The sequence below is a fragment of the Arachis stenosperma genome, chromosome 10, assembly GCF_014773155.1.
Source record: "Arachis stenosperma cultivar V10309 chromosome 10, arast.V10309.gnm1.PFL2, whole genome shotgun sequence".
NCBI lineage: Eukaryota > Viridiplantae > Streptophyta > Magnoliopsida > Fabales > Fabaceae > Arachis > Arachis stenosperma.
The window spans coordinates 55,793,858-55,816,391 of NC_080386.1; the positions used below are offsets into that span (position 1 = coordinate 55,793,858).

Genomic DNA, 22,534 nt, shown 5'->3' on the forward strand with positions numbered 1-22,534 from the left:
TGTATAACATTCTAATTATGAAAGGTATCCTATCATATGTAATTTAAAGACAGGTGTAGACTAGAAACATGGAAATACGTTCTTAATTAGAAGTAACTGTAAGTTAGATAGAAAGATTTGCTGTGTATCACATGTTAAGCTGATTTAAACGCAAAAAATAAAAAAAAGAGAGTAAGAATTCAATTATGTGCATAAATTTATGATCATCTCTTTATAAGGCTGAATTTTTATTTTATTGTTTAGAGGCCTCGCCTTCTAATGCCCCGACGAGTGAGCCATACCCTTCCTCCACCGGACGCCATCGTCTTGTATTTTGCTCCATTACCTACTCCACCATGATCCTCTCATGGATGTCAAACATCAGTCGCACATGCTCGTCCTCTTGAAGTCGGAATAGTCGAAACCAGAAGACTCCGTTACCCATGGGTGCCAGCAACCTATACGCCATCCTTCCGATGTCCCTCGCTTGTGTATCACCGAGCTTACTCAATATCAAACTCTTCAAATCCGACAACGTATCCACACGCTGAGTGCGAAACAATATCAAATCCTCACACTCAAATGTTACCATGTTGTTGCCATTTCTCATACAGCAATTAGGATAAATAAGCACAATTATGTATGGACTATTACTGGCCATTAATGCCTTGTATTCCTGAGAAATATGAGACACAAAAAGGATAAGAAAAGTTTGTGAAGAATATCAACGATTAGACATCTTTTTATAGCTGGTGCGATTGCATTCTATATATCTTGTTTACACTGTAAACGATATATATGTATCTCGTTTACAGTATAAACGAGATAGACACGTTGCAACTGACATGTCATATTTCATTTACAGTGTAAACGAGATACATGAACTGTCATCTCATTTACACGGTAAACGAGATATGACTTGAGAATGTAAAACGGTAATTATTTTTTAAATTATTTATTTCAGTAATTATTACATTTATTTTATTTATTTAAATAAAAAATTCAAATTATATTCAGCAACATATTTAATGATTATAGTCTATTTAGATTTTTTTTTGTAATATTTCATACAACTAAAATACTTAGTTATTATATCTGAAGTAAATTTTAATTTTTTTTCAATATATACAATGGTATAATATTTTAAAATTTTATATTTCATCTTTGTTTAAAAAATTCTGTTTTAATAATTTTCATACCTAAAAAAACGCATTCAATTGTTGTTATTGTCATATGAAGTAAAAGTTTTAATTTTTTTTACGAAAAATGCATAAAAATGAAAAAATAGAATTTATTAAAAATAAATAATAAATTTAATTTGTTTGAATCATTTTAATTTTTAAATGGGATAACTTATTATTTTTATTTAGCTCATATTATTATAAATTTATTCTATATTCATGGATAATACAGTTATTCTATATTATTATTATTATTATTATTATTATTATTATTATTATTATTATTATTATTATTTTAGACAGTACTTGCTATTGATATATTGTAATACACATTATACGTAATGAGTTGTTTAAACATAATTTTTTATGTATAATATATTAATATATACTTATTAATTAACAATATACATATTACATATACTAGTAACAAATTATTTTTAAAAAAAATTGAGAGAGACTATAGCCACTGTAGACCTCCATAAATCCGCCAAAAAATATATATGCAATCGATAAACTATAATATATAAAAATATATATTTTTCTTTCATAAAAAATTATTATTATTACTTATTTAATTAAAAAATATGTAAATCATTATGTATAAATATATATAAAAAAAGTTATCTTATGCAATTTTTTGTGGCATAATAAATAAGTACACAAACACATGCATGTTCATTGTTCATTGCTCATATTTTAGGAAAAGTTTAGGGACCATCAACTTTATTAAATTCTTGCCAGCATATAACCAATAAGAAAAAGTGAGTCATTTGATGAAATCTCACACCAATCTCATACCATTAAAATCATTATTGATGGCTATTTGATTGCTACAAGTCACAAAAGTTGCTAGTCCCTAGCACTCCTCCATATTTTATTCTGTTAGGATTAAGATTCCTTATTGATGGTTGTTATAAGGTATCTTTTGGCATTCATCTCCTCTTTTATTTTTGTTGTTTCCTCATAACAAAAAAGATGAATGACTATTTTGGTTTGTGGTATTATCCACTATTCAAACTTGAGAACTTCATGTATAATGATTTCTTTTACATCTACCATATTATAGGTAGCATGATGATCTCTTTTGTTACTATATATAATTACAACTTTAAGGACAAAATAAATAGCCACTGTTCAGTTTTAAATTTGGATTTGTAACTTTTAGAATCTGAGGTCACATGCATATCCCCAAAAGAAAAGTAGCCTCAGGCTTGATTGATAGTTACTATGATTTATGAATAGATCATGAATACATTTAATTATTTCACAAATATGAAGAAGGAGTAATTCTTATTCATTACAATTCATATGTTGCGGCAAATCTCCATTGCTCATTCATGCTTACAGCAGATTCTTGATGTCTTTCTGCAGATTAATGAGAAACATTTTATTGGGATCATGTGCATGAAATCACACAAATGAAATTGTGCTATGCATATATATATATAGATACCTCAATGCTAAGAGGAGAAGTTGTGGGTTCATAACTATGAACAACATGGCCTTCTCTATCAACAAGAAATTTGGAGAAGTTCCACCTGATATTATCTCCACCTTTGCTTGATTTCAGAAACTTGTAAAGTGGAGCAGCATTCTCACCATTCACATCCACCTATATTCGAATTTAATCAACAACATGCACATGTTATGTTACACTTGGAGACACAAAAGAATTCTAATGAGATACCAAAGAATTCTTGCCTTGTCAAAAATGGGAAACTCAGCTTTGAAGCGAGTACAAACAAAATTTGCTATCTCTTCGTTAGTTCCAGGTTCCTGTGCTCCAAACTGATTGCATGGGAATGCTAGAATTTCAAGCCCTGCACAGTGCACAGCTTTATCTTATGATCATTCAATAATGAATTTGTATCCTCCTAATTGGAAAGGAAATATATATGACAAGAAAAACACACCTTTTTGTTTGTATTTGTCATACAATTGATTAAGTTCTGTGTAGTTTGAATTGGTCAACCCACTGCATCAATGAAAATTATAAAGCTTTTTCACCTTTGTATATGAACTATGAAATCATGGTAAGTTCAACTGAAGCACTTAATTAATTTGGAGATTAATTACCATTGTGAGGCAACATTAACAATGAGAAGGACTTTTCCTTTGTAATCTCCCAGTTTCACATCATTTCCCCTCCCATCCTACAAACCAATTAAGGTAAGAGATTATAATATATTAAAAAGAAAAAGGAGATAAATAAGTGTAGTAGGTATCATATTCATATTAGTGTATAAGAAAAAGAGCATACTTTAACTATGAAATAATGAACTGATTGGCTTGCCATTCTGTGATATGTTCTCAAACTCAGTTGAACTTGTAAACTAATTAATGAAAGTGATTTCTGAACTGTTAACACTAATGAAGGATCAAAGTATGTTGTAGTACAAGTACATGACTAAGAAGGCAACTAAAATAATTCTAAGATTACGATGTTAATATTCTCATCCAATGGGGAACAAACACTAGAATCTAGAGTGCTATTTGTCCAACTATTATATCTATACATAGTTTAATACTTTTATCAGCTTCTAGAGTAAGCATCATAAGAATTGAACTGGTATATTCTTAGTGTTCACATAGTTAATCAAATTAGGATGAATATGCCTTGGAATATAGGAATCCACAAGTGTTATAGTATTATCTCATTTTTCGTATCCATATAATATTTTATTGATTGTGGAATTGGAAACCGGCCTGTGCCAATTCAAACAATTAACACATTGTCATTGATTAAAAATATAGTTACAAATATTGATTAAAGGTGTAATGAAAGAATCATGTAGCTAATCTTGTACCCCTCAGAAGCAGATTATTGATTGTAATAGCAAATGCATCCTGAAACTTGTAAAGCAAGGCATTGTGATCAGCATATACTAAACCAGGAAGAAGTTCATACACAATATACCTCCTCATGTTTTCCCTTTCTCTTGATGAAACATTGCTTAGCCTCTCCACCACATTCAAATTCTTTTCCTTCACTTCTTTCTTATCTATAAACACTGAATACTTGTCATGATCCTCAGGTAAATGCCATGGATATTGGTAATAAGCTGTGAAAGGATCAAACAGAACTGGGATGCAACCCGATATCAGCGAATCGAAAACAGACTTTCTTGTTGGGCTATCCCCTGGAGGCTGCAAGCAAAACTCTGACTCAACAAAAACATCTATGATTGACTCTGCCTCATTACACTTGGCAGAACTGCAATTCAGAAACTTGCATCTACCATTGCTACTGCATTGATCTATTAGTATTCTTCTTATGCTGTCCTCTGCATCAGAGCGCGCCGCTCCAGCGAAACTAACAAGGCTCTTGCGATTCGATCTAATGATTTTCAGTTGCCATGAAATGATGTCATTGTCTGAACTTGGATGGAAGTAAGTTGGATGAGGAACTCCAATGTCATTCGCATGCCACGGCTGGCGTTCGATCAAGATCTTGATTGGATTCTGCATTTTCTCAAGCTCTAACAATCTAGTTCCCCATGGAGATTCACTATTATTAGTTCTCCTAAAATCCCATGAGATTTTTCCCAACACAAGAACATGATCCTTACCTTCATTTCTTTTCCATGGCCTCTGTCTCTGAAGCCAATTCACCAGCTCCAAACTCAAACCGTCCTTCACATCATTTGAAACATTCTTGAAATGCCATCTCAGCACATCTAAGCCACCATAGAATGGCACATAGAAGATCTTTGCTTCATTCTCATTATAAACCCTGCATGGATGCTTCAAAATCCTTGAATGGAATATGAGTTCAAGTGAGTATTGATGAGTTTGATACCATCCTTTACCAAACTTATTATCAGCAATAATAGCCTTTCCAAATCCATCATTGCTTAAGTAACTACAAAAATCTTGCCATGGAATCATCTTGCTGCATTGACCTACCAAATCCTTGTTAAACTTGGATGGCAAGTCATACACATATATCCCTTCACCACTGCATGATTCTGCATTGGTTCTATTCGACCTCCACGATCGGTGAACCTGCAAATGCTCCTCAACAACCTTCACTGCATTTGCAACCTCTTCATCATATCTTCCATTGTTGCTAGTAACAAGATTTGATCCAACTGAAAACTTAACAGGCTCAGTTGCATTGTTGCCTTCGAATATTCGAGGTGCTAAGAAACTGTGATTGTTTGTGGAAGTTGGGATTTCAAAGGAGGGATGAGTGCCTGCAGAAAGACAATAGAGGCTATGAAGCTTCCTTGAAGAAGAGAAGCAAACATGAACTATGTTTCCAGTTATAATGGTGGAGAAGGAACACCACATGTATATAAGGATTAGAAGGAACAATGCAACAGATATTCTACTCAGAAAGTTGTATATGGCACTAAAATAAAAATATGATTGTTTAGCTTCTTGCTTTCTATATGGTTTTGATCTTCTTCTGGATATTGACACTGCCATTTCAATTTCTTTCTTGCTAGGTGATTACAATTCTTGAATCCAGAACACCTTACTTATGGTATTTCTAGTGTAAAGATCTTATTATTAGATCAAATATCATTTTCTCGCCTAATGCTTTATCATCATGCAAGCACGTAGTTAGTTTCCAACTTTCAATTAATTAAATAATGTGCATGATTGGACTAATTATGTGTCAGTTATGCCATCGTGCTCCCATATTAGCAGATTTTGAAGATTGAGAATGATATTCATGATGCACTGAACATTAATCCTCCCAAAAAGGTGGGGTCATTCAAATATTTGACTTTCTTAAATGTCAAATCATGGTTGATGTTGGTTCTTCCCCTATCTCAAGCGGCCCATTTCTTTCCTCAAATGGTGGAAAAGAAAATTAACTAAACCCGAAACAGCTTTTCGTGATAAATGGTTAGTAAAAAATTGTGGACTTATTCTATAATTTTCCAAAATCTGTAATCAACATAGAGAACAAGAATAGACTTCACTAAAATCTGTATCATTGAACCATTTATCACATTCAGAGAGTAGTTCTATATACAACTTTATGCAATGGAGATGTAAATAGTTTTGTCACTCAATCTTTATAGCATTTAAGTCCAATTTGTTTAGCTTGTTTGGTCTCTTGTAATTCTTCAACAAGAGGGAGGAGCAAACAACACTGATAGAAGAGGCAGCCATTGCAGCCCCAGCAATCCATGGTGGCAATCTGAATCTAGTGGAAGGGTAAAGTATGCCTGCAGCAATTGGGATTGATAAGAGGTTGTAACCAAGTGCCCAAATGTAGTTGAGGCGAATTCGGTTGAAGGTTTTCTTTGCAAGGTCTATGGCTATTACTATGTCCTCCAAGTTGCTTCTCATCAAAACTATGTCTGCTGCCTCAATAGCTATGTCTGTGCCAGCACCAATCGCCATTCCTACATCGGCCGACACAAGTGCTGGTGAGTCATTGATTCCATCTCCCACCATTGCCACAGTGTAGCCAGAATTCTGAATTAATCACATGAATTTAGTGTTAACATTTTGACCCTTGTTGTTGGAACTATCAAATTATGATATGTTAGAATTAAGAAAGATGAAATTTGTATGTACCTGCAAATCTTTTACTTGAGTAGCTTTAGTGTGAGGTTGGGCTTCTGCCATAACAGTTTCAATACCAGCTTGTCTAGCTATGGAATTAGCAGTACCCCAGTTATCACCTGTGACCATGATGCTTTTGATCTTCATGGACTTGAGAATTGAGATAACTTCCTTTGCATCAGGTTTCAATGGATCAGATACAGCCAAGACTCCAGCTATTTCTCCATCTAAGGATACTAAAATCCCAGTTTGAGCTAATCTCTCAGCTTCTGCTAGAACTTCTTCAGCATCCACTGAAATGGCTATGTTGTGATCCATCATCAGTTTTTTGTTCCCAGCCAATATCTCCTTGTTTTGAACAATGGCCTTAACTCCATGGCCTGATATCGAAACAAAGTCGCGCACTTCTGGCCAGGTATGATTCTGTTCATCTTCTGTGATGATCTTCTTGGCATGCTCAACAATAGCCCTGGCTATGGGATGTTCACTATTCACCTATATTAGTTTTGAGTTTTGACAATAACATAACCGTTGTTTAGAGACATTGTTTCAAAGGTAAACAAGTGTAGTGTTTAGTAGTAGAAGAAGGCTTGCCTCTGCTGCTGCAACAAGTTCATAGAAATCTTGAACTGACATGTTCTTGAAGAGCTTTGTAGTTACAATCACTGGCTTCCCAATTGTGAGAGTACCTGTCTTGTCAAACACAATGCAATTCACCTGCAAAATTATGAAACTTGAGAATGAAGTAAAAAGATATAACCAAAGTAAAGTAACAATGCTAACCTTATGTGCACTTTCTAGAGCTTGTCCACCTTTGATTAACACACCTTGAGTTGCACCAACTCCAGTACCAACCATAACAGCTGTAGGAGTGGCTAGGCCTAGAGCACAAGGGCATGCAATGACCATTACCGATATCCCAAACTGAAGGGCAAGCTCAAAGCTGTTCATGGAAGATGGAATCCATGATTTTGGGTATGCATGCAGCTTTCCTGCTAAATACCAAGCAATCCAAGTTGAAAAAGAAAGCAGAATGACCTGCAAAAAACAGAAAAAAGAAGAAATTAGTCCACAACTCAAGAACATTATCAAAATTAAAAGTGGTTAGTAGTTAGTAGAATGCTTACAAGAGGAACAAAGTACTTAGAAATGTGATCAGCAAGTTTTTGAACTGGAGCTTTCGCCATCTGAGCAGACTCGACTAGTCGAACAATCTGAGACAGGGCACTCTCTGATCCAACCCTTGTTACCTTAACATGCAAGACTCCATTCTGATTCACTGTGCCTCCAATCACCATGTCACCCTTCCTTTTTGCCACCGGCCTTGCCTCTCCGGTTATCATGCTCTCATTGACATGGCTCTGGCCCCATATAACAATTCCATCCGAAGCAACTTTGGCGCCAGGAACAACTTTAATCACATCATTCTTTTGTACCAACCTGCTATCAATCTGTTCTTCACCATCTTGATTCAACAGGATTGCTGTATCAGGTGTCAAGTCAATAAGCTTAGCAATGGCCTGAGATGTTTTCCCTTTGGCCAACACCTCTAAATACTTCCCTAACAGAATAAACGAAATCAGCATAGAACTTGTCTCAAAGAAATCATTGCCTTTGAAATCTCTTGAGAATGCAGCTCTTGCCACCACATAAACAGAATACAAGTATGCCGCATTGGTTCCCAATGCAATCAACACATCCATATTGGCAGAGCCTTTTCTCAATGATCTATATGATCCAATGTAGAATCTCCTTCCTATGATGAATTGCACTGGTGTAGCCAATTCCCATCTCAATAACTGTCCAACTTTAAGCATATTCACAATTTTGATATCAAGAACATGTTTAATTCCAGGTACATACATAAGAACCATTGATGTTAGAAACACAGGAATGGTGAAAACCAAACTCCAAATGAAGAATTTGAAGTACTGCTTAATCTCCTGCTTCCTATGTGTCTCCCTCCCTCCTTCTTCGGCCGGAAATATCTCCGCTTTGAAACATCCAGAACCTGCAGATTCTATGACTTGAATGAAGGTTCTAGGCCCTGTCATGTAAGGTTTATAAGCTATAGAAATTTTGTTGATGTCAATATATGTGTCAATGTTTACAACTCCAGGAAGAGATTGAAGAGATTTCTGAATAGCACTTATTGATTGTTCATTCTTAATTCCATCAACTTTAAGATGTATTTTGCTTATGTGCTCTCCAGTGCTTATTAATATGGATTCAAATCCAGTGTCCTCTATAGCCTCTTTGAGTTGATCATAGGTTACAATGTTAGGATCATAGTGAATTTCTGCTTCTTCAGTTGCCAATGCAACTTGAGCATTGTGCACACCTCTAAGGGATTGAAGAGCTGATTCAAGAGTTGAAGAGCAAGAAGTGCAAGTCATGCCCCTTATGTGTATTCTACATATCTCAAAAGGGTGTTCATCATTTGATTCTTCTTCAATAAGCTTTGCTTCAAATCCTGCATCTTCAATGGCCTCACATATTCTCTCCACCTGCATGCATTAAATATTAGTTAAATAAATTTTAGCCCTTCATTTATTAAATTTTATATTAGTGATTCAAATTTAAAATATAAGAGATTTAGAATTTATATCCTTTTTATAAAGTGTATTAATATTCATCGAATTTCAATACTACTGATAAGATTTAAAATGATCAATCATAAGACTTGTAAGTTACTGGGTTAAATTGTAGGATAAAATCATTACAGGAATATTGATTGAAAGAATTTCATGCAAGTTGCTGTGTGAGAATGAAATTAATGGCCACAGGAAAGAGTTAAGTGGAGTATGCATATCGATAACATGTTACAAGGACATCCATTAAAAATGAAATCAACCAACGAATTGAATTCATGAGGCGTGCTAGTAGTGAATATATATTCTATATATTTTTATTAGGTGAATGCTACCCTACCCTCTCTAAAGTAACATGTAAGTTACCCTCTCTAATGTGTCATATTTTAATTGGGTGTTTATTTTAACCTGAGTTACTTTAATCTCATCAGAGTTAATAATATCTTAGAAGACGGTGACGGCCTGACAGAAGAAGAAAATAGAACACCCAATAAGACGGTGATACTTAGGAGGCACAACGACGACGACAAAGAAGTGAAGAGGAATAAACGCAATTAGAGAGAGTTAGAGTACCTTTTCTAGAAGAATGATTTAGGAAGAGAAAACAAGACACCAATGAGACGGTGATGCTTGGGAGGCGTAACAACGACGATGAAGGAGTACAATGGGGAGGAGTAAAGCAATTAGAGAGAGTTGGAGTACCTTTTCTAGAAAAATGATTTGGCAAGATAAAATAAGATATCCAATGAGACGGTGATGTTTGGGAGGCTGAATGAGGACGATGAAGCAGTGGGAAGGAGTAAACGCAATTAGAGAGAGTTGGAGTACTTTTTCTAGAAGAATGATTTGGGAAAAGAAAACAAAACACCAATGAGACGGTGATGCTTGGGAGACGCAACGACGACGAAAGAGTGGAGAAGGTAACTCATGTTAAAATAAACACCCAATTAAGATATGACACATCAGAGAGGATAACTTACATGTTACTTTAGAGAGGGTAAGATAGCATTCACCTTTTTATTATTATTATTATATCGTAAATAATCCACTATGAAAAGTGATATTAGATATGTCTGCTAATCATCAAGTTCCTCATACCATAAAGAAGATATACGATAATACAAAAAGCTAAGCATATTGGTTAACAAGTGGGCAGCATTATTAATTAAGTAGTACTAAAATGTGAATCACTTTTGTTGTACCAAATCCCTTTGATAATTTATATATAAAAATGTGATCATTAAATCAAATAAAAATTGTTCTCCTTGCTTCTTATTTTTGATCCTATGTAAAATAAACAACCCCCCCTTTCTCTTTAAAGGGTAAATGTAGTAAGTTTTAATAAATCTGCTACATAATTGAAACAGCTTGTAAACTATGTTAAAAAGAAGGTTTGGGTATAACAAGTACTCTAAGTTTATTATTATTATTATTATTATTATTATTATTATTATTTCTTAAAAGACAATATTTTCTAACCATGCAATATGTTATGGTAGTAATATAATAAATTCTTTCTGCATGTAATATAATAAATTCTTAGATATTTCTAAAGTTTCAAAAATTTATGTTGTAATTCTTTTACAATTAAACAATTTATCTCCAAAAAACATAGTATTCATGCCCTAACTCAAAAACATAAAGTCAGGCCCACCCAAAAAAGGTGGCATCTTCTACTTGTCCGACCTCATAAGAAGTTGGACACGACAAGAGAGGTCCAGCCTTACTTATCTGAATAAGTAACTACCTTTCTAAATATTTCCTAATATCTCTACCTCATCTAGAAGGTAGATCTCAATAAACTCTCAAGATTAAAGGGACAGTTAGCCACCAACAAAGGTAAAACTACTCCAAAAGGTGGTTATCTATTCTACTTTAAATACACTGACATCCCTCAAATATATTCAAGTCTCAATCTACTAAAAACCTGCTCAAATCCCTTGCTAACATAAGCATCGGAGTCTCTTGCAGGTACTACCCCGCACCTCCTCGCGAGGAACTCGAACAGCGGCACCTCAACACCGGAAGAAGTCGGATGTTGCCTCAGAAGGAGTCTAAACCTCACATTCAGACCCAAATCGCCATTTCAGGTAATCCTTGGAATATTGGCGTCGTTACCGGGGACCTGAAAGTCTATATCAACATATGGCGGACAATCAGTATGAAGATGGTCATACAATGTTTGAGTCGGAGCCAGAGCCCCACCATGATGACCTGATGCTAGCATTACCTCCACCCCGAGAGAGAACAAATTCCCCCACAGGAAAGGAACATCAGGAAACCCTCATCCGCGACGGATTCATTCGGAGGTCCACCTGCCCGAAGATGAAGAACCTCCCTGTCCGACAAGATACTAGGGTTAGTTCACAGCTACCACAGACGATTAGAACAACTCGAGCTGGAGACTGAGCGACAACGAGAAACTAAACGGGAATTACGAAAAGAAGTACGATGACATAGAGAGTTGGAGAAAAAGCTCTTGAGGTTAGAATCCGACCTCCGAAGACGGGGTAATTGGACAGATAGGGAGAAAAGCCCTCTTGGAGGTGAAGATCCATTTGTTGAAGAATCATGTGAGCCAGGGTCCTCTAAAACTTCAAAACTCCCGACATGAATCTCTACGACGGAACAACCGATTCGAGGCATTACCTTAGTAATTTCAAAAGTCGGATGTACCTAGTTGATGCCTCTGATTCAACTCGTTGCAAAGCCTTCCAAACAACTTTGACTAAAACTGCAATGAAGTGGTTCGATAACTTACCACCCAAGTTGGTAACTTACTTTGATGACCTGGCAAGGAAGTTCCTTACCAAATTTTCAATCCAGAAAGACAAAGCGAAACATGCTCTAAGCTTACTAGGGGTCAAACAAAAAGTCAGAAAGACACTCCGATACTATATGGAAAGATTCAACAAAGCCTGCTTGAAAATACAAAATTTACCTCCTAAAGCAATAATAATGGGGTTGGTTAATGGTCTTAAAGAATGGTCGTTCTCCCAATTCATATCCAAGCGACACCCGACTTCCTTGTACGAAGTACAAGAGTGGGCAAAAAAGTATATTAACATGGAGAAAAATTCTCGACTTAGCGAACCTTCCCCGACATAGGTAGGTACCTGGCCGAAAGATTGGACAATCAAAGAAAGAGGAAAAGAGATGATGATGACGAAGGACAGCGAGATCAACCCCCGCAAACTCCTGAGAGACATATACACATGATAAATGGAGGGTTTGTTGGAGGAAGAATTTCAAAATCCTCACATAAAAGACATCTAGAAGAAGTATACTAAGTTGAGAAGACAATAGAATTTTCGATTTACCGACCATCTCTTTCATCAAAGAGGACGCACAAGGAGTAACTCCTGGCCACGACGATCAAGTAGTGATAACCATAATCCTTGCCAATGCAAATCTCCATAGAATTTTGGTGGACCAAGGGAGCTCAACAGATATTCTATTTAAACCCACCTCCGACAAGCTCGGACTAGAAGAAAAGGATCTAAAGGCATACATAGATAACTTTTTCGGACTAGGAGACACATCAATCCGACCTCTTGGATTCATCTCGTTATACACTGCCTTTGGAAAGAGCACGAGGTCAAGGACGATAAGCGTCGACTATATTGTAGTCGACGTTATGTCTACTTACAACACCTTGATAGGCTGGGCCACCTTGAAGCAATTGTCTCTATACCTCACGTATGCATAAAAGTTCTAACTGCAGAAGGAATTGCCACCGTAAAAGAAGATTAGAAGTTGGTAAGAAAATATTACAATGAAAGCCTCAATTTAATAGGCGGTATAAGAGATAAAGAAGTTAACACTATTGAACTTGGTGGTGTCCGGACTCAAAAAGAGTTACGTCCCTAACTTGAAGGAAAGATAGAAAGTGTGCAAATCAAGGATTGTGCTGAAAAGATAACGGGTATGGGGGCCAACCTGGTCTAAAGGCACAACTCGTTAATCTCTTACAAAGGAACCTCGACTTCTTCGCCTGGAAAGATTTCGATATGCCTGGTATAGACCCCAACCTCATGTCTCACAAGCTCGCTGTCTACCTAGGTCCGACCTGTTCAGCAAAAGCAGCAGAATCTCGATCCCAAAAGGACATAGGTGGTGTAGGAATAGGTGCAGGCCCTATTAGAAGCCAGATTCATAACAGAGGTAAAGTATCTATTGTGGTTGGCTAACGTGGTTTTGGTAAAAAAGTAGAATGAAAAATAAAAGATGTGTGTCAATTACACCGACCTCAATAAGCATCGATGCCTTGGTTGACTCAGCCTCAAGATATCGGTATTTGTCTTTCATGGACGTATATTTGAGATATAATCAAATCCCGATATATAAACCGGACCAAGAAAAATTTTCTTTCATCACTTCGAAGGCTAACTATTGTTATGTAGTAATGCCTTTTAGATTAAAGAATGTCGGAGCTATATACCAATGACTGATGAATAAGGTATTTTTCTCCCACTTAGGAAAACTCATGGAAGTATATGTGGACGACATACTCGTCAAGACCAAGGACGACTTCACTCTTTTGTCCGGCCTCTACGAGGTATTCTCCACAGTAAGAAAGCATAGAATGAGATTGAATCCTTCAAAATACACCTTTGTAGTAGAGGTAAGAAAATTCTTAGGTTTCAAGCTTACTCAAAGAGGCATAGAAGCCAACCCTGACAAATGCACAACAATATTGGAAATGAAAAGCCCGACTTGTCTCAAAGAAGTCCAGCAATTAAATGGAAGGTTGGCAGCATTGTCTAGATTTCTAGCAAGATCAGCATTGAAGTCTCTATCTTCGTACTCAGTACTCAAAAAAAGGGAAACAATTTGAATGGACCTAGGAATGCGAGCAGGCCTTTTAGAATTTTAAATCGTGTCTGGGTCAACCTCCGATACTGACATGACCTGTTGCTAGAAAAGAGCTCATCCTCTATCTAGCTGTTGCAAGCCGAGCTATAGTTTCGACCCTAGTCTGAGAAGATAAGAACAGATAACAACCCATCTACTTCGTGAGCAAAGCCCTACAGGGGACAGAACTAAACTATCAAAAGATAGAAAAGTTCGCATATGCTCTTATCCTTACCTCCAGAAATCCCAAATCTTACTTTCAGGCTTACACTATAAAAGTCCAAACTAATCAACTCATGAAGCACGTTCTACAAAAGACAGACATTGCGGGAAGGATGCTACAATGGTCTATGGAATTATCCGAGTTTGATTTAAAATATGAAACTCGGAAAACAATTAAGTCCCAGTATCTGCCCGACTTTGTGACCGAATACACTAAAGGTCAAGGAATTCCGACAACTTGGAACCTATATGTAGATGAATCATCTAACAAAGCTGGAAGTGGAGCCAAAGTTATCTTGAAAAATGAGCAAGGAACTTGGATTGAACTATCACTTAAATTTGAGTTTCCTACTTCTAATAACCAAGCAGAGTATGAAGCCTTACTTGCTGGCTTGAAACTGGCTAAAGAAGTTAGGACAAAAAGGTTGATAGTGTTTAGTGATTCTCAAGTAATAACCTCCCAAGTTAATGGCACTTATCAAGTCAAAGATTCCAACATGAAAAAGTACTTAGAAGATGTCCGACATATAGCTCGGGAATCCAATACCCGAGCAGATGTCCTCTCCAAGTTAGTCAGTACCAAACCAGGAGGCAACAATATAAGTCTCATCCAGAAAACTCTCCACGCACCATCGGTGTCAAAAGAAGATGATAGCTTGGAAGTAATGGCCATATTCAACCAAAATTTAGGATAGATGACTCCCATAGTCAACTATCTTAAATTTGATATCATTACTATAGATGAAAAGAAGGCACGAAGACTCATAAGGGAAGCAAAAAATTACACTCTGATCCACAACATTCTATACAAAAGAGGGATATCAACACCTCTATTAAAATGTATCCCAACCTCTAACACCAGAGATGTCCTAGAGGGAGTATACAATGACATATTTAGAAACTATTTAGGAGCCCGATCATTAGCCAAGAAGGTGATTTGAGCCGGTTTCTTTTGTCCAACCTTGCAAAGGGAAGCGGTCGAGTTTGTCAAAAAATGCCCGCCTTGCCAGAGGCATGCCAACTTCTATGTCGCACCTCCCAAAGAGCTCATCAGCATCACCTCATCTTGGCCATTCGCAAAGTGGGGTCTTGATCTTCTCGGACCATTCTCTCAACCTCCAGGACAAGTAAAATACATCATAGTAGGAGTTGACTATTTTACTAAATGGATTGAGACGGAACCATTAGCGACCATCACAGCCCAACGAAGTCGAAAATTTCTTTATAAGAACATTGTCATAAGGTTTGGAGTTCTCCACTCCATTACCACAGACAATGAAACTCAATTCACCGACTCAACCTTTAGAAATTTGGTGACTAGCCTGAAGATTAAGCACCAATTCACATCATTAGAACACCATCAAGCCCACGGGCAAGATGAAGTAGAAAATAAAGTAATATTGGCTGGGTTGAAATGCCGAATACAAGATGTGATGGGAGCATGGGCAGACGAGCTTCCTCAAGTTCTATGGGTATATTGGACAACTCCTCATTCAACAGCAGGGAAGTCACATTTTTGACTTGCTTATGGCATAGAAGCCTTGATTCTTGTAGAGATCACTAAAGAATCTCCAAGAGTTATATTCTATAATGAAGTGGTCAATATCCAAGCACAAAAGAAAGAACTCGACCTCCTCCCAAAAGTCTGAGAACAAGCTCGGATCAAAGAAGAAGCATTAAAGAGGAGGATGACTTTAAGGTATAACCGGAAGGTAATCAAGAGAAGTCTTGCCCTCAACAACCTTATACTGATCCAAAATGATATAAGAGTTCAGAAGTCGAGTGAGAGAAAGCTGGCAGCAAACTGGAAGGGGTCTTATAAGGTCACCGAGGTCTTAGAAAAGAGTTACTATATTTTGTCCGACTTACAAGGGAATGAGCTCCCAATGTCGGGGCAGGCATGTAACTTAAAAAGGTATTACAGTTAGGGAAGTGAACTTTGCTCCCTGATATACTTTTTTTTCCAACTTCATAGTTTTTTTTTCGAAAAGGATTTTTCTGAAGGGTTTTAATGAGGCACCACAGCAAGGGCTAGAGATTATGAGAAAATCTTTAGTAGAAAAATTATGTAAACCCATTTTTCTTATCAGTAATAAAATATCTCTTCTACCAGATTTTCTATTCTCAAACGCATTAATTTAAGCTCGAAAAACCGGAAAAATTGTTGACCAACCTGTATAGTAGGCAAGATAAAGCGACGAGGTACAAATTAGTGTAAGAAATTATGAAAACAATCCGTAAACCAACCTCTAAAGCAAGTTGGAACAAAAACAAAATGTAAAAGTAACTTGGCAAAGTTCGATTACACGAAGTTAGAACTTATAAAGAAAAACGTAATATTTTGTATAGGCAAACTCCAAAAAGGACCAACCTATTTCACTGATACCATCTCTAACTTAGCGAAAAAATAGCTACATTAAAAGTTGTCGAAGCAAATTTTTCAACTAAAATAGCTGTATTAAAATATATTTCAAAAAAGAAGCAATCACTTAAAACCTAAAATCCTTATCAAGTGAAGAAAGGTTTTTAATAATATTCTAAAGTTATAAAAATTATTCAAAACCAACTACTAGACCCACAGACCAGGCCATTCAGAAGCTACGAAAACAAACTTTACAGAAGATTAAGTTGTTTTCCTATGGCAGCATTCTCGACGTGAACAGAGGAAGTCGGATCGTATTCAGAGACTGTCACGGCAGGAATTAGACGAGTTGGAGGAGGAAAGAGCTCACCGCCAATGACCTCGCCTCCGGGTTGAAGATTAGGATCCTAAGAAGTCTGGCCGACCTCTGCCTCTGAAGCCTTTGGGTCAAGCAAATGAGTATCATCATCCTCATCGGAAGCAGAAACGACCTTTCCATCTACCACTATGTTGTTTGGGCTGATCAAGGAAAGGTCCACCTCGGGAGAAATAACTCGGAACTGGGCCTTCAGATTTGTGACCATCTCGTCCATACCTTTGGCCACAGACTCCTCGAGCTCCGCATATTTGTCCCGAGTTTAGTCACTTCATCCACAAGATCAAGCTTCTCCCTAAAGATGCGGGTATAACTCTTCTCAACCTTCTTTTTCAAACCCTCTGACATAGCCAAGGCTGCCTTTGCCTGTTTGATTTTGGCCCGAACTTTACCAAGGTCGGAGAGCAATGCATCCCTCTCCTCGCTCCTTTTTGGTCTCCTTTAACGAGGCTACCTTGGCCTGTGAGGCCACTAAAAGACTATGGGTGGCATTGAGGAGAGTCTTCTCCTACTCCATAGCCAAGGATGCACATATACCCACCGTTCGAACTCCACCTCGGGCCAAGAGCTAAAGGTGACTTTTAATGGCCACATCATCCTTGCTAATATAGCTATGAGGAAGGATATTCTTTTCACTCTACGCAAGGCCATCAAAGCCCTACTCGTATATACTCTCCGACTTCGAGGTCTTGCGCCTCTTAGAATTTAGTTCGACGGCAACAGGGGGAGGCCGAGTTACTTGTTTGGTCGGGTCGGGAGGAGGAGTAGATTGAGAGGTCGGGTCAGGAATAATCTTCTGAGAAGTTGAAGGGCCTGAGTCTAACTTTTCAGGTGAGGACAGGACGGCGAGGTTACCAGCTTCTTTCAGTTGAATGTGTTCGTGCAACAATGTTCTTTCTAGTAGAATAGAGCATTTTCATGGCAACTGATTTAGGAGCCATCCTTCTGTAACATCCAAATAAAAGAACATTACTCATCAATAAATTTACAAGTAGAATCTAAAAAGGGAAGAGAATACTACCTAGCTCGGACTGAAGTTGGCTCGGTTCCCTAAATACCTCTTTCTGTCCAGATAAGGAGCTTGGCCCCAGAACTCCTAAAACACCTCGACCACACTCAACTCTACCTCATCTAAATCATCTGAGTTATACTTAACTATCACGGGGATATCTTCCCAATACAAAGGGAAGACGGGTTCATCCTCATCATTAAAAAAAATCGGGCACCCTCAACAGCTCAAACCTTAAAAAAGTAATTTTTGAAGTCATGAAAGGACTCATTATAGATAGCAAAGATAGGATAGTACCTAAAGATAGCCATCCTAGTTTTTTAGAACTAAAGGGTTTGGTGAGCACAAAGAGATAAAAAAAGACATTGAGAGAAGGTCGGACATCTAGTTCCCGACAAAGAAGTTGATATATTTTCAAGAAACCCCAAGAATTAGAATGTAATTGGGTAAGGGCAATGTTGCAAAATCTAAGGACCTTAGATTCAAACTCAGAAGGGAAGGTAACCCTTGACTTTTTGAAAAAATAGTCATAGACATATATGAAATGTCGTTCCAACTTATCAAGTCGGGGAAAGCAGACTCTCTCCTCAGAATCGGCAGCAACTATCTCCTACTTCATCTCATCCTCTTGACTTGAACACAGCCTATGATACCAAATAAAGGCCTTGCCATATTCATTATCAACAATAGGGACAGGGGTAAGGACAGATAAATCTACCCATGTCAAGTCGGACGGAACTTTAGTCGACATGATGTGAACTATTGAACGAGATATATAAGCTACATGTACAACACAAATAAAAAATAATCACTACAAATCAAGCCAAGAAAGCTAAGCAATTAGAAGGTTGGGTCAACATCACAAGTCGATACCAACTTCCTGGACGAAAAACAACAACAGCACATGCATCAACAAAATCACAAAAGAGGTCGGGCCAATATTGTAAAACCCTCCCAAAAGCCAGAACGCAAATAGATACACAATACCTCTAACAAATACAAATGAAGCCATCTTCTATCTGAAAATGACATCATTTGGGGGCAGCATAAAACCACCCCAAGAACAGGACCATAGCAACAGTGAAACAACCACAGTGAAAATCTTTTCAAATTTTTTTCAAAAAATCAAAATTAGATTTTCAAGAATACAAAATCCCAGAGTTAGAGTGACAATCACAAGCAATATTTCACAACTACCATTCATTCACACATGCCAGAATACAGAAAAATAAGAAAAAGACAGAAAAGAATACCAACCTCAAAGATGCGCGAAGACAGAAGGGCACGATTTTACGGTAAAAACGTGAACGGTCCTCCCGTAAAGCGCAAACGAAATCCTCTAAAAGGGTTCAAGATAGAGAAATCTCGAATGATGGAGCGAAGAACAAAGAAAGTGAAAAAAGGAGAGAGCGAATGTTTCATTAACGAAAAAAAAAAAGAAGAGGAAAAAAGTGAAGTATTTATAAGACACAAGGAAAAAAGAGACATTTCACACTCCTCTTTAATAATGCGCATGGATCCCAAGAAAATTGCAGCGTAACCCACACCGTGTCATTAAACGACACAATAGTTCAAAATTTTGAAACACGTCGAGTACCTGACCTCCTAAAGGCAGTGTACCCGACAAAAGAAACTGAAGCCACAAATACTTGAGCTCGTCCTTATAAAAGCTTGGACTCAAGTAGGGAACCTATTCATATCGTGACCCAAAAAAATAAAGCCAAGCCTAATAAGGATAAAGGTCCACCCAAAAAGGGTGGTCTCTTCTACTTGTCCGACCTTATAAGAAGTCGGACACAATAAGGGAGGTCTGACCCTACTTATCTGAATAAGTAACTACCTCTCTAATTATCTTCTACTATCTCTACCTCATCTAGAAGGTAGATCTCAACAAATTTCTAAGATAAAGGGGACGGTTATCCACCAATAACAAAGGTAAAACTACTCCAAAAGATGGTTATTTATTCTACCATAATTATACTGACCACCCACAGGTATATTCAAGTCCCAATGCTTTATCGGAATCTCTTACAGGTACCACTCCCCACCTCCTTGCGAAGAACTCGGACGGCAGTACCTCCACACCAGAAGAAATCGGATGCTGCCTCAGAAAGAGTTTGGAGCTCACGTTCAAACCCACATCACCATTTCAAACAATCCTCGAAACACATAGTACCTAAAATTCTTCACGTCCATTTCACAACATATATATGATTCATGAATATAATCATTTTCGAAACACGGCCATATATAAAGCATTATTAGAAAGGAGCCACTTAGATAAAGATGTCAAAAATGTCTTTTTATTTTAAGATATTTTTTAAAAATTAAAATTTAACACATATAATTAATTAAACTGTTATTTTTATTAAAATTAGATCGGACAAATCAGTTTAGCCAAAAAATTAATAAATTAAATTTTGAACCAGTATAAATTAATATTTTTTATAAAAAATGACTACAATATCCTTATTATAAAAAATAACTAAAATATCATTTTATATATATATATATATATATATATATATATATATATATATATATTAATTTTGAAAATTCTAAATTCTAATCCTATGACGACAAAAAAAAATGGCTAAAATTTAGGATTCTCAAAATTAATATGTATAATAAAAATATTTTAGTCATTTTCTATAATAATAGTATTGTAGTTATTTTTATAAAAAATAATATTAATTTAGACCGATTTAAAATTTAATTCATTATTTTTCAGTCAAATTAATTTATCTAACCTAATTTTGACAAAAATAATACGATTTAATTAATTATATATATTAAATTTTAATTATTAAAAAATACCTTTAAAAAAAATTTTAAACATATATTTATCAAAGTGACTCCCTTATTAGAATGTTATTCAGTTATTGATTTTGTGATTTCGTTTTTACAAGTTAAAAGATATTGACCAATAACCAATTGCTTAATTATTTGGACGAAAGACATTGTAGAACGTGTACATGCCTTGAAATATGCTTTTTTTTTTTTAGTGATCCCCACACACATAAGATATTGACAACGAAAAATATCACTTTCCAATAATTATTAAATGAATCATCTTTGTTAGAACGTGTCCTTCGTTCTGCTAAAAGTCTGGATTAAAACTTGGAAGAAATGACGCTATGATTAGTATTAGTGCAGTAATTAACAGGTAAAAATGTGTTTATTAATTTGTTTTTTTCAAATTAAATGTATATATTATAATAAATAATAATAAATCTAAAGTTAATTAGTTAATATAATAAAAACTTCATATTTTAATTAAAATATCTTAAGTTTAATAAAGAATTCTTAAATATCATTCCAATAAATGATCATGTAAGAAGTATTGGATCAAAGTTTAAACTCTTTTAGATTAAAAGAAAAAAGTTAGTAAAATAAGAAAATAAAAATTTAATCATCTTTAAATTAAAGTGATAGAATTTACACATAATAAAAATTATAAATTCGACAGTAATTAATCTATTTACATTATCATTTTATAATTCTCTCAATTTTACATTTTTTTGTTCCGAAGTATTAATATTCTACACACTTCAGAATAATTTTCAGGTTTAATTAAAAGGTCCATATTACCAAATATTTTAAATTTTTTTGTGACATATTTTTAATTGGTTGATTAATAGGATCCCTTTTAACTACTTAGAATAATGTAATTGCCACAAACACCCCCCTCCCCCCCCCCCCCCCCCTCTCTCTCTCTCTCTTAGAAAAACCTATTTTAAATGTTATTCACACTTTCAAATCATTTATCTTGGTAAGCTGAACCTCTTAAATAGTTGACCAAAGAAAATAAAAAAGTATACAACAGTTCTGAGTTGTCACAAATATTTTATGGCAAGCACAAGAAAACCATACACAAGCAATTTAACAAGCTAACAAGAATAAGTGTAACACTAATATGGAGATTATATTCATCACTTATATATATAGAGATAAATTAAACTAATGATTATACTTACATTAACCATAGATGGATAATATAGAACCTGAGCTTTATCATTCAATACATCAACGGCAGCTTCTAGAATCCCAGGTAAGCGTTTGATAGATTTCTCCACAGATCCAGCGCAAGCAGCACATGTCATTCCCATCACACTCAACACCGCTTTCGCCTCCGATCCTTCAGCCACCACTGCCGCTTCCGGCGACATCCTTTTAGGATATGTCGTCATGGAGGGGTAGTGTGGCTGAGGAGACAGATTCCCACAGCACTTGAAGCTGTTAATGCAGTCCCAACTCTCAAACTTTCTACCCATCATTATTGATCTATCTTCGATCTCTTGCTTCGCAAGCTAAGCTAAGATAGAATTCTTTTTTGTTAACCGTGAGAATAAATTCTATGGCTACTATTAGCTCTATTTATAGAATCCAAAGAGAAAAGAGAAAAAAAAAGAAGAAAAGAGAGAAAGGAGGGTG

The 22,534-nt window shown here is 36.1% G+C and overlaps 3 protein-coding genes across 3 annotated transcripts; all 3 read right to left on the bottom strand.

Annotated features, from left to right (window-relative positions):
- Positions 1 to 2,371: 2,371 nt before the first annotated feature.
- Positions 2,372 to 3,652, bottom strand: LOC130958192 (probable phospholipid hydroperoxide glutathione peroxidase). Its single transcript, XM_057885157.1, has 6 exons — positions 3,421 to 3,652; positions 3,237 to 3,313; positions 3,074 to 3,135; positions 2,862 to 2,980; positions 2,614 to 2,772; positions 2,372 to 2,525 (listed from the first exon to the last, which is right to left on the bottom strand). The coding sequence occupies exons 1-6, from the start codon at positions 3,454 to 3,456 to the stop codon at positions 2,502 to 2,504; spliced, it is 477 nt and encodes a 158-aa protein (XP_057741140.1). The 5' UTR covers positions 3,457 to 3,652; the 3' UTR covers positions 2,372 to 2,501.
- Positions 3,653 to 3,947: 295 nt separating this feature from the next.
- Positions 3,948 to 5,591, bottom strand: LOC130957105 (probable xyloglucan galactosyltransferase GT20). Its single transcript, XM_057883997.1, has one exon. The coding sequence runs from the start codon at positions 5,589 to 5,591 to the stop codon at positions 3,948 to 3,950; it is 1,644 nt and encodes a 547-aa protein (XP_057739980.1).
- Positions 5,592 to 6,089: 498 nt separating this feature from the next.
- LOC130958191 (probable copper-transporting ATPase HMA5) lies at positions 6,090 to 22,505 on the bottom strand. The gene is made up of 6 exons (XM_057885156.1): positions 22,078 to 22,505; positions 7,814 to 9,193; positions 7,470 to 7,724; positions 7,281 to 7,403; positions 6,699 to 7,181; positions 6,090 to 6,596 (listed from the first exon to the last, which is right to left on the bottom strand). The coding sequence occupies exons 1-6, from the start codon at positions 22,375 to 22,377 to the stop codon at positions 6,180 to 6,182; spliced, it is 2,958 nt and encodes a 985-aa protein (XP_057741139.1). The 5' UTR covers positions 22,378 to 22,505; the 3' UTR covers positions 6,090 to 6,179.
- Between the last annotated feature and the right edge of the window lie 29 nt (positions 22,506 to 22,534).

Excerpts from the sequence above, each read along its gene's own strand:
- LOC130957105 (XM_057883997.1), bottom strand. The coding sequence starts at position 5,591 with ATGGCAGTGTCAATATCCAGAAGAAGATCAAAACCATATAGAAAGCAA.
- LOC130958192 (XM_057885157.1), bottom strand. The coding sequence starts at position 3,456 with ATGGCAAGCCAATCAGTTCATTATTTCATAGTTAAA. Across the intron at positions 3,314-3,420 it reads TTCATTATTTCATAGTTAAA|GATGGGAGGGGAAATGATGT; the intron begins GTATGCTCTTTT and ends ATTGGTTTGTAG. Across the intron at positions 3,136-3,236 it reads GTTAATGTTGCCTCACAATG|TGGGTTGACCAATTCAAACT; the intron begins GTAATTAATCTC and ends TCATTGATGCAG.
- LOC130958191 (XM_057885156.1), bottom strand. The coding sequence starts at position 22,377 with ATGATGGGTAGAAAGTTTGAGAGTTGGGACTGCATTAACAGCTTCAAG. Across the intron at positions 9,194-22,077 it reads ATTATCCATCTATGGTTAAT|GTGGAGAGAATATGTGAGGC; the intron begins GTAAGTATAATC and ends TAATGCATGCAG. Across the intron at positions 6,597-6,698 it reads CTCAAGTAAAAGATTTGCAG|AATTCTGGCTACACTGTGGC; the intron begins GTACATACAAAT and ends TGATTAATTCAG.